At 36.2% G+C, this 14,631-nt stretch overlaps 2 protein-coding genes across 2 annotated transcripts; one reads left to right on the top strand and one right to left on the bottom strand.

Moving 5' to 3' along the window:
• The first annotated feature begins 588 nt into the window (after nt 1–588).
• LOC148584146 (uncharacterized) lies at nt 589–3,347 on the top strand. Its single transcript, XM_088518770.1, has 8 exons — nt 589–675; nt 1,083–1,338; nt 1,518–1,643; nt 1,748–1,998; nt 2,112–2,345; nt 2,518–2,610; nt 2,690–2,791; nt 2,889–3,347. The coding sequence occupies exons 1-8, from the start codon at nt 589–591 to the stop codon at nt 3,228–3,230; spliced, it is 1,491 nt and encodes a 496-aa protein (XP_088374896.1). The 3' UTR covers nt 3,231–3,347.
• A 3,647-nt stretch (nt 3,348–6,994) lies between these two features.
• LOC132162962 (TMV resistance protein N-like) lies at nt 6,995–13,207 on the bottom strand. Its single transcript, XM_088518769.1, has 6 exons — nt 12,708–13,207; nt 10,621–11,719; nt 9,618–9,893; nt 9,104–9,503; nt 7,641–8,809; nt 6,995–7,552 (listed from the first exon to the last, which is right to left on the bottom strand). The coding sequence occupies exons 1-6, from the start codon at nt 13,205–13,207 to the stop codon at nt 6,995–6,997; spliced, it is 4,002 nt and encodes a 1,333-aa protein (XP_088374895.1).
• Nucleotides 13,208–14,631: the final 1,424 nt, after the last annotated feature.

Raw genomic sequence — 14,631 nt, 5'->3', positions numbered from 1 at the left:
GAATGAATTTGTAACATTTTCCGTATCGAATTATAATTACTAACATTACGAATTGTAGAATGCACATGGATACACTTACGGGGCGAAGAACAGAGGATCAGTTACAAACCTAACATTACGAGCTGTTCTGCGACTGGTACCGTGACTACGTAAGAATGACGTGCTGTTAACAAAAGCAATTGTCGGATTATATTTGCATGCATAATGTTTTCCAAATCAACTGAAACACTTTTTAACCAAGTGTTAACATTGTATTGTAAATATTCGCAGGTCGATCGATTGGATGATCGATCTAGGAAGGAACTTGGTGAGAAATTGATAATGCATTGTAGAGGGCCGCGGGAGTCAGCAGTCAGATACAATAGATATGTGGTTAATGGCAAGTTGTTTCGCACTATTGCATCTGATGCCGGAAAGAGGACTCAGAACAGCGGGGTGTGTGTGCCGACTGTTGATGGCGAAACGTACTACGGAAAGTTAACGGAAGTACTTGAGATTGAGTACTACGATAGGACTACGTACGTTATGTTCAGGTGTGATTGGGCAGACACAATGAGGGACAAGGGGTACAAGGTGGATGAGTATGGCATGATACAAGTGAACTTCAAAAACCTTGTTCACACGGGAGAATTGGTTACTGATGAGCCGTATGTGCTAACTTCACAAGTTGATCAGGTATTTTACGTAGAAGATGGTAGATACCCGAATTTGGTTTGCGCCGTAAGGACCAAACCAAGAAATATATACGACGTTGGTCAGAGTGAAGGGCATCAAGATTCATGTGCCAATTATCACGAGTGTGAGCCGCTCATATTGACCAGAAATTGTGATCACGATCTGCAGGATCATATATCCAATACGTCAGACCCGACTTAGATCCAATTGAAGATTATGTGATTGAATAAAAGCTGAATATATATAAAGTGTTAGATTGGTAGTTGTTCACTATATGCATACATATTTCTTATTGGGTAAAATCTGGTATATATCTTATTTCATACGTATGAGTCATGCATATATAACGTAGTGAATATTTCATATATTGTATACGTGACTAATTAAATTTGTGGTATTTTTCGCAGGATACTACAAGTCATAGGGGGAAGAGAAGAGCACGCAGGGGCTCCTCTATAGTGCGACAGCCTATGGAGCTTGGGTCGCCGTCAGCCCACCTTGATGATAGCGAGCAACAAGACGTTGCTCAGCTTCTGGGCATTCAGGACGGATATCGACCGGTACTTCCAGGCGATATGGAAGGGGAGATCCCTCTCCATAATCCATACGGTCGGGCAGGCATGGCCCAGATGGGGTATCTGCCAGAGAGCCAGCTTGGACAGAGTACCCAGGGACATGTAGAGTAGCTACACAGCCAGCATAGCGCAGGTATGGCCGAAAGTTTTATTCGAAAGATTGCAAGTTTTTTGGAAATTTTTAAGTATATTGGTGCGATATCAATGATATTATTTAACTACAACTACAACTTCATATAATTCTAAATATTGTAAAAAATATAGCAGGTCCCGACGACAGTGAGACATCGGCCGAGGAAGACTGTATTGGTGCGACACAGGACACGGATGACCCACAGCCAACCGACCCTGCTCCCGACGACCCGTTACGCCATCGGCAGGTTCGCACCATAAGTAAGTGGATATGTTCGAATGTCATGTAGATATGTCTTAATTTTGTTGTAATTAATATTGAATTCGACATAACTTACAATATCGGTAATTTTTTAATCTGTTAGGTACCGATTCAGATGGAAACGAAGTTATTGAGGTGTTTACCATCCGTGACTCGCACAGGTTGCCGGGAGTTCCCGCCGGCAAGCGGATCATAATGGAGTACAATGCAGCATGCCAGCCCGTCGACTTTAGCTCCATAAGGTTTAAACGGATGGCTGGAGATATCATAAGGAGCTCCAATTATGTTCGAATACCGGACAATTGGACGAAGGTAGCGCGGCGTACCAAAGAGGATATTTGGGACGCATTGATGGTATGTGTTGCATATTATGTAAAACACTTATAATGTATATATGTATATATACGCTCTAAGTTGCACACATATATTTTAGGCTTTTTTAATTTAATAATTCTCAACATGTGCAGGCATACTTTTTTGTCCCGCCCGAATTCAATTTGGAAGCCATAAAGAATGAAGCATTCAAGGATATGGGATCAAAGCTGCGGACTTGGAGGTACGAGCTTAAAAGACGTTGTGCAATTACGGAGGAAGATACTCCGGATACTGTACGGGCAAGAGTGGGGGAACAAACACTTGACGAGTACAATGCTGAAGACGTGGAAATCTTATTGGAGAGATGGTGTACTCGTCAGAATAAGGTAGGTCATGAGTCAAACTCTTCATTTTGTGTAGTGTCATTATATGGTTTTATTAACATGTACGGGTGTCATGTAAAACGAAATTGTCTATTTATTGTGTAGTGTCACGAATAAAGAGTACTAAAACCAAATTTCTTTACATTATTAACATATCAATATGGTAACTGTGTAGGACTATGCGGCAAAAATGAAGGCCTTGCTTGCATTAAATGATGAATCCCATTGCACCGGATCGAAGAGCTATGCCAGAGTGACACATGAGGAGGTAAGTGTGTAATTTACCATGTAAACAACAAATCATTTGATATATTTAAAAATAACTGTATGTCCTATTTTTTCGGCAGGCCATACGTCTGGGCAAGTATCCTACTCGTGCAGAGAGTTACATCCACACGCATACGAAGGCGGACAATACATATCCGAATCAGATAGTGGAAGAGAGATGTGTATGCTACAATTTAATTCTTTGTTTATATATTTGATAAATTATTTGCAATTAACATTTGTACGACCCACTAACCCAATAATTAATGTAACATACAGAAAAGGATGAAGGAACTGATACCCACCGACCCTGCAGCGTCGGCTAGCATCACAGAGGGAACGGTCAAGTGGGCGCCCAACGACGCGTATGCACAGGCGCTTGGAAACAAGCCTGAGTACGCCGGTAGGGTTCGGCAGGCTGGATCGAATATTTTGCCCGTGCAGGGCTCCATACGCTCATACTATACACCATCACAAGCACGGTCACAAAACACCAGCCACTCCATGATATCACAAGAAACGCTTGACAGAGCTCTTGAGGCGGAGAGGGCGAAGCACAAGGAAGAGATAGATGCATTGGTGGCCACGAACAATGCACGTCAGGAAACGTTTGACGCTTGATTGCGCCAGATCGAGGCAATGATGCGGTTCAGCTCTGCACCAGAGGGAGCTTCCCCACACATTGCGGTGGTGCCATCGTCGATCGACGGCGAAGCAGGTACTGACATTTTTTAATGGTCAAATGTGTTTTTAGAACTTTACCTATATATATGTGAACTTTTAAAATCTGTATATATGTCAACTTATAAATTTAGAATATGGATATATATGTTGTATTCATTCTCTAAGTTAATGATGTAAAATGGATATATATGTTGTATTCATTCTCTAAGTTAATGATGTAAAATGGATATATATGTTGTATTCATTCTCTAAGTTAATGATGTAAATCCTGTTGAATTTGGTTTATATATTATGGTTGGTTTGATGGTGGATGTGGGTATGTATGAGCTTTGCATTTGAACTGTTTTATTGGTATTAGGAGATCAATGTACAACTATGGTCCTTGTAGAATATTAACAATCTAGTGTGAGAGTATGAAACGTTCAAGTCTTAACTAGATGAATATGATAATTTTATGGAAATAATATAATATGATTTGAATATATGTAAAGGTCCTATATGTTAATATCCTCAGCAAATTAAAATGTTAATATATATCTCACATAATTACCATGGCAAAAATGAAGCGCATCTGCTCATGTCTGTTCATATTTAACGTCAACATTGATTGCTCTGTGGAATAAATTTTTGTTTTTTTTTTATATGCATTTTTTGCTAATTAACTTTATCATCGTTTTACCTTTTTTGTTATATCATTTGTTTAGGGTTTTAGGGTTTTATATCATTTACTGTGTTAGACTCAACAATTGAGTTGGGTGAATATTTCGACATTTTTCATTTTAATTTACATAGTGAATATTGTTTGGTGATTGTTTGTTTTTATCGTTTGCAGGTGATGGAGCTCATGGAGAGTATGGTCAATAATCAGCATTTTTCCATCTGGTTCGCCATTCATACTTGTATAAAAGTTACTTTGTTGATGTAATTATATTTATGACATCTGTTTTGATGATAACAGAGATAGTTTTTTTGGTAATTGTGGTTGGTTAATTAGTGACACTTGGTATATATGTTATTTTGTATGTGTTAAGACCTATTAGGATATGACTTAATTATGTTATTTGTATATATTGATGGAAAAATAGCTAGAATTATTTGCAATGATTGATGGATAAATTGTTTATCAGGTAAATTGTAATCCAAAATTCGGGTATAGTTCCGAAAACCCTAAAAATAAAAAAACAGGGGGGCGGAAAAAAAAATAGAAAAACTGGCCAAAAATCCTGACGTGTCAAATTGTGACACATCATTTCTGACGTGTTACCTTCTAACACGTCAGAAAAATTTCTGACGTAACATGTCAGAAAATATTCTGACATGTCACAGTTTGACATGTCAGAATATTTGCTGACGTGTCAAATTGTGACACGTCAGAAAAAATTCTGACGCTTCAAATTTAACACGTCAGAATTTTTTCTGACGTGTCATAATTTAACACGTCAGAACCTTCTGACCTGTCAAAATTAAAACGTCATAAATTTTCCATTTCTGACTCTTATAATGTTCACGCGCGAAACACGTCAAAAAGGCCCCGTCAGGAACGTTTTCTGACGTGTCAAACTACCTAACACGTCAGAAAATGTGCGTCAGAAAAAATACTTTTTTTTGTAGTGAGGTGATCAGTAAAGTTTTTGCGAGTGTCTTCACCTCTGAAACTTAGGAAGACATCGTGATCCAAACGAGATTCAAAAGATGATGGAAGGGTTGGATAAGCAGTGGAAGACGAGGTGCTTCTTCTTGTGGTTGAGTTTGATTGGACTGGAAAATGAGACAAATTGGGTGAGTTAAGAGGAGCATAGTTTTGCTAAGTAGATTGAAAAAAAAAAGAAAAAGAAAAAGATTTAGTAAACATAATTCTAAGTCCAAATTCGTTTTACGATTATTCATTACTTTTCTTCTTCAGTTCTTTTTATATCCTCTAAGCAAAGTTTCACGCTACTCAAGAGGACACGATAATGATGATGATGATTCAGTGATATCTGAATTTGTTAATAATTTTTTTTTCTTTTTTTTTTTAATGCTTTTTAAAACATATATAATTGCTCCATTATTATTGAAAAAAGGGCAACAAGAAATTCGTAGCAGAAACCATGATTCCTCAAACATTAAAATTGAAACAAGGCAAGCAGAAAGAGAGTTGGATTGTAGTTGAAGTTAAAGTCTAAAGTTAAAACCATATCATCCATTGAATGCGAAAATTACATACAATATAGGATTTGAGATTTTTAAAAGGCTTGAAAACGGTACGGTCTTCGTTTGCGCCTTCGACGACTTGAACCTTGCGAGCCTCGTTTTGGTCGTCGGATTCTGGCTCCCGCTTCCGCTTCAAGCTTTGCCGTATCACACTAAAGCTTTGGCCCATATGGTTCGTAGAGTGGTAGATAGAGAGGGATGGCGGGGGTAGTTTGAAAAAGAAATCGTGGTTTGGTGGGTAATATTAGGGGAGATGTGAGAAATGTGAGGATTCTGGGTTTAATGGCCGAGACTCAGGATTAGGATTTCTGGGTAACGAGAGAGAGAGAGAGAGAGATAGATCAGAAGATGAAGATGAAGAAAGCTCCGAGAAATTTGTAGGAGCTTTCTCTTTAATTTGCTTTTACTTGTTAGTCTTTAGATAAAGGAATAGATCATCTACAGCTGGGTCGGTGGTGATGACTGATTGCGTGGAGGCTGCTTTCCCATTCTAAAGTTGAAATAATATATATATATATATGCACACATTTAATTAGAGATTTTTGTTTAGAATAATCAGAAAAAAGCTTGTATTGTTTCCTCCTATTTAATTATCTCCGTGAAACCAAAAAAGAAGAAGATTTAAAACCCTTTTGATTCCTTATTGCAATCATATTAATTCAACTTTATATTGAACTCTCTCATGCACTTTCTTCCGCGTTTGTTTTTTTGACTCGAAAGATGTTTTCTCATTATTGCTTTTTATTAAATTAATGAGTGAAAATGGAACTTCTTTTGACTATACGAGCCTTCTCTTGCTACAGTAGTCAATGTGGAACGTTGATTTATTCCCACATGGATGGATCTCTGAAGACGAAGAGTACTCTGATCATCTATTCTTTTTGAGAAATATTGGGCCAGTATATATTCTGCAGTTGCAACTTGCAGGCACAATATATAACCTGTCGCGCAGTAGCCTCTACTTTTATTATCAACAGTCACGCAAATTTTTATCAACCGATCCGATTCGTCCTCCTTTGCATAAACAGTTCAAATAAATCGTATGTAAACTACATCCTCTGAAAGTGAAGGTACATGAGATGATATTGAAGGAACATCAAAAGATATTGAATATCCAATTCTCTGATGGGTGAACCAATTTGGAATTTTACTACCAGGGAGGAAACTGAAACGAACACATTTACTAAACAATTTATTAAATAGAAAAATCGAGAGTCTTTTCATTGACGAGCAGCCAAATGCAAGTAGGCTCACTACAATTACAGGGAGTCCTGAAATTGATTGAAGAGACATACAGTGATTTAATGTCAAAAATTTTAATTTTGGAAGGAGACTTATGCAATAAGGTAGGTTGCGGAATAAGGTTGTTGTATGATAAATCCAAAAACTGGAGTGAATATATATAATCTCTCAAGATCAATGGCAATATCATCTTTATTTATTAATTTCCAAATTAAAGATAAAGAAAAAGCTAGGCATCAAGTGCATTGAGCATGGGAATCAGATTGTCATGAATCCTCACTTTCAGAGATGTCGTCATCTCTAACATTTGGGTAATGCTCATCAACCAGTAGATGGACTCCACACCTCTTCACTTCCATAATTTGCCGATCAATTCCACACATAATTTGCGGATCAATACTTCCATTAATACCCCACATTTGTAGATCGAAGGCGACCTCTATTTCGTCTCCAACTTTCATCTCCCTTCTATTTCGTCTCCAGAGTGAATCAGCCCTCACTTGTGCAACCATATGATCTTCAAAGATATCAAAATAAGCCGAAGTTTGTCCCACGACATCCCAGTCGCCCCAATTGTTGGACTGGTCTCCATCTGAACTTTTATTACATAATCTCCATCTGAACAAACCCCCAAGACCCAACTCTGCTGTTTCCTTGTTTACTGCATAAACAATGCATAAAACCACCTTACCGATTTTACCATCCATAAACGGAGGCACCCGGAAGGATACTGAAGAACCCATTGCCTGATGGCTAATCCAATTTGGAATCTCACTTCCGGGGAGGAGAACGCAACTAACGTTAAGTGTCATGCTGCACATCATCTATTTCAAAAAAAATGTGTTTGTGTCATAAAATGTGTTAAAATGAGAATGAGAGAGAGAAAAGGAGAAGGAGAGAAAGAGAGAGAACCTGTAAAACACTCTCCCTGAAATCAGATGATAGATTGTTGCAGTTTCCCATGCGAATAGTAGTTGGTACACATCGCAAACTCTCCAAATTTTGAACATCAACCAATTTGTGGCAATTGTCAAGGTAAAAAGATGAGGAAATCTTATCCAGTATGTCCAGATTATCAAGGTCAGAAGATCCTGAACTCTGGTTGGTCAGAATTGAGATTCTTTCCAATGATGTGCACCCATTTGCTCCCAAAACTATTACACTTCTGGGAAGTGAAATTGATTGAAGAGTAGTACACTCATTCAAATCCAAATGCTGTAATTTGGGAAGGCAGCTAATGCAATTAGGTAGGTTACGAAAGTCGTTTCTTGATAAATTCAATCTTTTGAGTGAAGATAAACATTTAAATTTAGGAAACTCATCTTCAGACAAATTGCGGTCACTAAGATCTAGTTCTGCCAATGAACATAATTCAGAGATCGGTAACAAACTCATGTGGTCTGAGCTTTTGGATGATATCGGTCCTCCACATCCATGTAATGTTAAAACATTGAGAGTACTCAAAAGACGCAAGGACGATTTTGGTCCTCCAGATCCAATGCGAATTCCATATGCAGTCAATTTCCATAAAGCCTTCATGTTCTCCAATTGTTTTGGTAACTTGTCAAGTTCTATGCAGACAGACAACATAAGAACTTTAAGAGATTCTAAGTTAGAAATGCTACTAATTGGAAGATTCCTAAGCTTCTTGCACCTTCCTAAATTAAGTGATTTAAGTCCTTTTAGATGTCCAATGGACTCGTGAATCTCAACCAAGCTTGTACAACCCTCAAATGACAGTTCCTTTAGACATGAGGTTTCTGAGAACTCTGGTGATTCGATGAGACATACACATCCAAAAAATCTTAAACTTTCGAGATTCGTCAAAAGCCTAAAAGAGGATGGTACTTGCTTAATAGCAGTGAGCCCCGCATCCAGCTCTTTTAAAGCCGTCATATTTTCCAATTGCTCCGGTAACTTTTCAAGACTATAGCACATCCACAAGTTAAGAGTTTCAAGAGATTCCAAGTTAGAAATGCTATTTGGAAGATTCTTAAGCTTCTTACAACTTTGTAAATTCAGTAAAACAAGTCTTTTTAGAAGTCCAATAGACTCGTGAATCTCAACCAAGCTTGTACAACCTTCAAGTATCAGTCTCTCTAGATGTGGGGATTGTAAGTTTGGTAATTTGGTGAGACGACTACATTCACGTAATGATACAGTTTTGAGATTCTTCAAAAGACCAAAGGAGGATGGTAGTTGCTCTGGTAATTTTTTAAGTGCTAAACAACCAGACAAGTCAAGAGTTTCAAGAGATTCTAAGTTAGAAATGCTACTTGGAAGATTCCTAAGGCTCTCACATCTTTGTAAATCCAGCAAAACAAGTCCTTTTAGAAGTTCAATGGACTCGTGAATCTCAACCAAGCTTGTACAACCTTCAAGTACCAAACTCTTTAGACGTGGGACTTGTAGGAAGTTTGGTAATTTAATGAGACGACTACATCCATATAATGATAAAGTTTTAAGATTCTTCAAAACACCAAAGGATGATGGTAGTTTCTCTGGTAATTTTTCAAGTGCTAAGCAGCCAGACAAGTCAAGAGTTTCAAGAGATTCTAAGTTAAAAATGCTTCTTGGAAGGTCTTTTAGATTTGTGCAATTCTTTAAATTCAATGAAACAAGTCTTTTGAGATAACTAATGGACTCATGAACCTGAACCAAGCTTGTACAACCTTCAAGTATTAATATCTCCAATTGTGAGCCTTGTGAGAAGTTTGGTAATGTGGTGAGACATTTGCAATTGCTCAGATTAAGGACCTTCAACTTGTTGAAATTCTGTGAAAACAAAATAAAGAAAGAAAAAAAGTTCTTATTAGTTATACATTTAACATTAACGGGGAGAAAAAAAAAAAAACAACAACAACAACAATAATGTAAGATTTGTTTTACTTTTTTCTCCTTCCAAACTTGTTCGACATAACTATGTTGCATGTCAAGAATAACAAGATTCTCTAGATGAAAATTTTGTGGCAGAGATTCCAGAGGACACTTATGCCAACAAAGCCATTTTAGCTTTTTAGGAAGATATTCATAAGATCCAATGAGATGTACATCATTGATTTGGAGCAATCTCAAATTATTCATATTTGCAAATCCTTCAGTGATCAAATGTAGATCTTCAGGTGCAGGAAGATTAAAGGTGAGACCCTCCACTTTTTTTGAACCCTGGCAAAATAAAAGGTTTGATGAGTAACACATGTCCTCATCATGTGTAAAGCTAGAATAACTTTGAACTAGAGTAGTCCAATATATTCTCATGATATATATATTTTTTAAAAAAAATACTAAAGTAATTTAGGGTGCGTTTCACATAGCGATTTGATAGACAAAAAAGTGTGATTTTAAACCAAATCACAGAAAATAAATTGTTTGAGATTGCATTCTTACAAAAATTGCGATTTAAAAAGGTAAAGAAGTATTTTTTTGAAAACGAACAATTTTAAAGGTTAAATTGTGATTTTAAAGACCAAATTGAAATTTTGCTAAACGCTTAACAGCTTTTTTAAAAATCATGTTTTCAAATAGCACATTTTATAATTGCTATTTTTAAGTCGCACTTTTTGAAATCACAAATCCAAACAGACCCTTAGACATAATTAAAGTTGTTTAAAACGTGATTGTGTAACTTTGAAATGTTGTGAAGTATCAATTGTTGACTTGATTTAGAGAATTTAAGATCATTTAGTTACAAGATATGTTGATATATTATTCAAATTATGATGCATGCTTGGTGAAAAGATAAAACTAAAAATTCTCATGCATACTAACTTATATTATGTATTGATGTATGCTTGGCAAAAAGATAAAACTAAAAATTCTCATGCATACTAACTTATATTATGTATTGATGTAGGTGTGCATTTGTGTATATATAAATGCATGTACCTCTTACCATATGTTGGCTTAGTACATTTAAGATATCCTCGTGGAACCACAATCTACTTCGTTTTCCTGGATTACGAGGTGATTCTGCAAGAACAATCCCTCTCCCCATATCTCGAATTAGATCATGCATCCTCAACTTATTATCATCAATTGTCACAAGGGACCTTTGAATGAGAATTTTGAGTCCATCATTTGCAAATAAATCACATTCATCCAGTATTTTGATGACATATTCTTTCTCCATACCAATAAAGAAACATGCAATATCAAGGAATATGTCCTTTGTCACAACATCATCCAATGAATCGTAGCTAATTTTCAGTTTGGTCTGAATCTCTGTGTCAGGAATTTTTTGTAATTTTTTCAACTTGCTTTTCCATACGTCAACACTTTTTTCAAATAAAGAAGAACCCAAAACCACAAGAGCCAAGGGAAGTCCTCCAGTATACTTCACTATACTAACCGAAAGATCCATGTATTCTTTTATTGGGTGGGTCATCTTGAAGGCATGCCACTTGAAAAGTCGAAGAGACTCTCGATGATTCAATTCTTGAACCTTACATTTTTCATCTACTTTAAGTAGATTTAGCAAATGTTCGTCTCTAGTTGTTGCAATGAGTCTACTTCCTAGACCAAACAACTTGAAGTTTCCAACTAATGCGTGTAATTGGTCTAAGTGATCCACATCATCAAGAACAACAAGAACTTTTTTTCCTTGAATTCTTTCCTTAATCAAAGTTATCCCTCTATCAACATTGTAAACATTCAAGTTCTTCTTGTGCAAGATATCATAAAGAAGTTGTTCTTGCAAATGAACCAAACCATTGGACTCTTTTGATTTTTCTTTAACATTTAATAGAAAGCTGCTTCCTTGAAATCCATGACATATTTCGTTATAGACAGCTTTCGCTAGGGTTGTTTTTCCAATTCCACCCATCCCATAGAAGCCCACAATGCGAATGTTATTTGTTCCAAGATTTAATAAAGCTTTTATGTCTTCAACACGAGATTGTATTCCTACTGGGTGTATGGCAACATCCAAGCGGACGGGGTTCACTCTACACAAAACTTCTTCAATAATCTCTTGGATCAATCTTGATTCATACCTAATCATTATAATTCAAATGAAAAACAATAAAATAAGAACATGTAGAGGAAAAGAAATAAAATTATGACTCATCGACAACATAAGGATGTTATCATCTCAATCATTTAAGGCTAATACACCATGACAAAACAAGTAGGTTTTATCAAATTTATTGATAATAATCATTTAAATATATTTCTATATAATTTCTTCTCCTATTGACCTGCCATGAAACAATTTTTTCTTCCGGTAGAAAAATTCATTAACTGTTTCATGAAAAGTATCACTACAAAAAACAGGGACTTCATTGACGTGGCAAACAGTAACTCATGTTTGCCACGTCAATAATTTTTGACGTGGCTAAATAAACACGTCAAAAATTTTTGACATGCCATTACAAATTTACAATATCATTCCTCTCAAGTGTACGATATTTTATCTAGAAAGCAATCCTAGACTTGATAATTCTAGGAAAAAAAAATTTTGTCTCTAAATGGCATGATCTTGATATATTGATAGAATGGCCACGAGGTAACCATCAACTGATTCAACTCAAATACTAATTCTCTTCGATCTATTTAGCTTTTTTTTTTTTTTTTTTTTTCTAATTAAAAAGGTGGGAAGGGGGACCAGTGTAGTTTCCCCCCTTGGGCATTACCATCGGGGTTCCCACCCGCTGTGGAATGTCCGGTTTGAGCCATAGCTACTGCCTGGGAAGGCAAGCCCGTCACCACAACCCCACAAAGGTGTGAGCCAGTAGAACCCCTTCAAAATAGCATCTGGTTCACGCATCTACTACCGCAAGCGGATTCGAACACGCGACCACTAGAATGAAAGGAATTCTTCTACCAACTCAGCCACCACCCTTGTGGTCTACTTAGCTTAATGTTACTATTTATCATTTTTTTTTTTTTTTTTTTGCTAAGATTAAAAGAAAAGAAAAGAAACCGACAGAAAAAGAAATCAAAGAAATGAATGAAAAAGCACAAGAGTCTATAGCATAATACCCTTTTGCAGCGCTTTCTAGATCCCACCCAGAACAATTCGTAGCTTCAATAAGGGCTACTCTCCAGCTTTGCACCCTCTCCATACTTGTTTGAAACTGCTTTTCATGCCTAGCAAAAGCTTTAGCAAAAGTTCCAGTCTGATTTCGAACATCCGAGGGGTTCACGTGATAAAAGATGGGAAGAAGATTAGCGTGGTCTATGATATTCTTACAGTGCACAATTTCCACAAGCTCATCAAGACACCACTTGGAAGAAGCATAGCCTTTGGAGAAAACCACAATAGAAATCCTTGATCTTCGAATCACGTTGACAAGTTTGGTAGAGATATTCTCTCCTTTTGAAAGCTCCTCGTCATCTCGGAAGGTGATGATTCCTTGTCCCACCAAGGCAGAGTAAAGATGATCGGTGAAGTTCTTGCGGGTGTCTTCACCTCTGAAACTTAGAAAGACATCGTAATCCCAACCAGATTCAAAAGATGATGAAATGGTTGGAGTAGCCATGGAAGACAAGATGCTTCTTGTGGTCGAGTTTGATTGGACTGAAAAATGAGGCATATTGGGCAACTTAAGAGGAGGATATTTTTGGAAAGTAAATTGAAAAATGAGAAAGATCATTTACTGAAAATATATCAAAATCCAATTTCTTTTGATGACAATTCATTCTTTTTCTTCCTCAGTTATTTTTGGATCCTCTAAGCTCACGCTACTAAAGAGGACACGACGATGATGATGATGATTCTTTAATGGATATATTAGTGGCATGGGCTAATATCTCAACTTTCTAATAATTTCATATTTTTATTTTTGCTGATTTTTTTTTTTTTTAACAAAAAAAAAAAAAAAAAAAAAATTTGTCAAGGCAAGCAGAAAGAGAGTTGGATTGTAGTTGAAGTTAGAAAGTCTAAAGTTAAACCCTATCATCCATTGAATGCGTAAATTAAATATATATATATAGGATTTGAGTGTTTTTTAAAAATGCTTGAAAAGGGTACCGTCTTCATTTGCGGCTTCATTTTTGGGTTGAAAGTCTTCGTAAAAACGTAACTTGCTCAAACAATTTTGATTTGAATAATGCGAATTAATTATTAAACATAATTTCTAAGTCGACGCGTTCGTACACAATACAGAAGTCGACTATTTTTATAAATACTTTAATTTTCTGAATGTAAGAAAATACATTTATCCTCCTCATAATGCGAGTTTCCAGATTGATTTTTTTTTTTTTTTTTTTTAATTGGAGGAGAGATTTTGGCTTGAGAGGAGGGAAAGTCAAGGAGAGAGGGAGAGAGGATTATTAAAAAAATTATGAAATTGCAAATCTCAACTACTTTGGATTTGAATAATGTAAAAGAATTATTAAACATAATTGAATATGATATAGAGTGACTTGTAATTGAAAAAGATAAGAAAAAAAAATATGGTGGTTGAAGAATTTCTGAGCGTTTAATCATATATAGACAGAAATTCTTCAAACGGGTTTGTAGTTAATTCATACAAATTAATATAATAAAATGATGTGTCCATTATATATATATATATATATATATATATGTTTCTCACAAGAATTTGGTTATATATTCTTTTCACTGCTTTTGGTCTTGATATAGATGTTTATGATTTAGTATGCTGTTTTTATGTTTTTTTAAAGCAAATTGAAAAATTCAAAATGCTTATTTAACAGAACTGAAGATAATCTCAAGATAGGAGTTGAATTTTTCAAATGCGGGTGCCACGTTTCACGCATGAATAGCCCTCCACGTGGTGCATCCTAGCTGTCCATTTTGGTCAATGAAATTGATGTCCCTCCTCTTCCCTCTTCCCTCTCCCTCTTCCCTCTTCAATTGAGGTCTCTCCACTGTAGGACGTGACAACACATGGGCTAATTTATTAATTTCCAAAAGATAAGAAAAAGCTGGCTAGGCCTA

The sequence above is a fragment of the Corylus avellana genome, chromosome 8, assembly GCF_965113065.1.
Source record: "Corylus avellana chromosome 8, dhCorAvel1.hap1.2, whole genome shotgun sequence".
In the NCBI taxonomy this organism is placed as follows: Eukaryota; Viridiplantae; Streptophyta; class Magnoliopsida; order Fagales; family Betulaceae; genus Corylus; species Corylus avellana.
This window is presented reverse-complemented; position numbering and strand designations above follow the sequence as displayed.

What these genes read in the sequence shown, in the direction of transcription:
- LOC148584146 (XM_088518770.1), top strand. Translation starts at nt 589, where the DNA reads ATGATACAAGTGAACTTCAAAAACCTTGTTCACACGGGAGAATTGGTT. An exon ending in GGTGTACTCGTCAGAATAAG is followed by an intron (nt 2,346 to 2,517) that starts GTAGGTCATGAG and finishes GTAACTGTGTAG; the next exon opens with GACTATGCGGCAAAAATGAA. An exon ending in AGATAGTGGAAGAGAGATGT is followed by an intron (nt 2,792 to 2,888) that starts GTATGCTACAAT and finishes TGTAACATACAG; the next exon opens with AAAAGGATGAAGGAACTGAT.
- LOC132162962 (XM_088518769.1), bottom strand. Translation starts at nt 13,207, where the DNA reads ATGGCTACTCCAACCATTTCATCATCTTTTGAATCTGGTTGGGATTAC. An exon ending in CTAGAAAGCGCTGCAAAAGG is followed by an intron (nt 11,720 to 12,707) that starts GTATTATGCTAT and finishes TATAATGATTAG; the next exon opens with GTATGAATCAAGATTGATCC. An exon ending in AAGTTTGGAAGGAGAAAAAA is followed by an intron (nt 9,504 to 9,617) that starts GTAAAACAAATC and finishes TTGTTTTCACAG; the next exon opens with AATTTCAACAAGTTGAAGGT.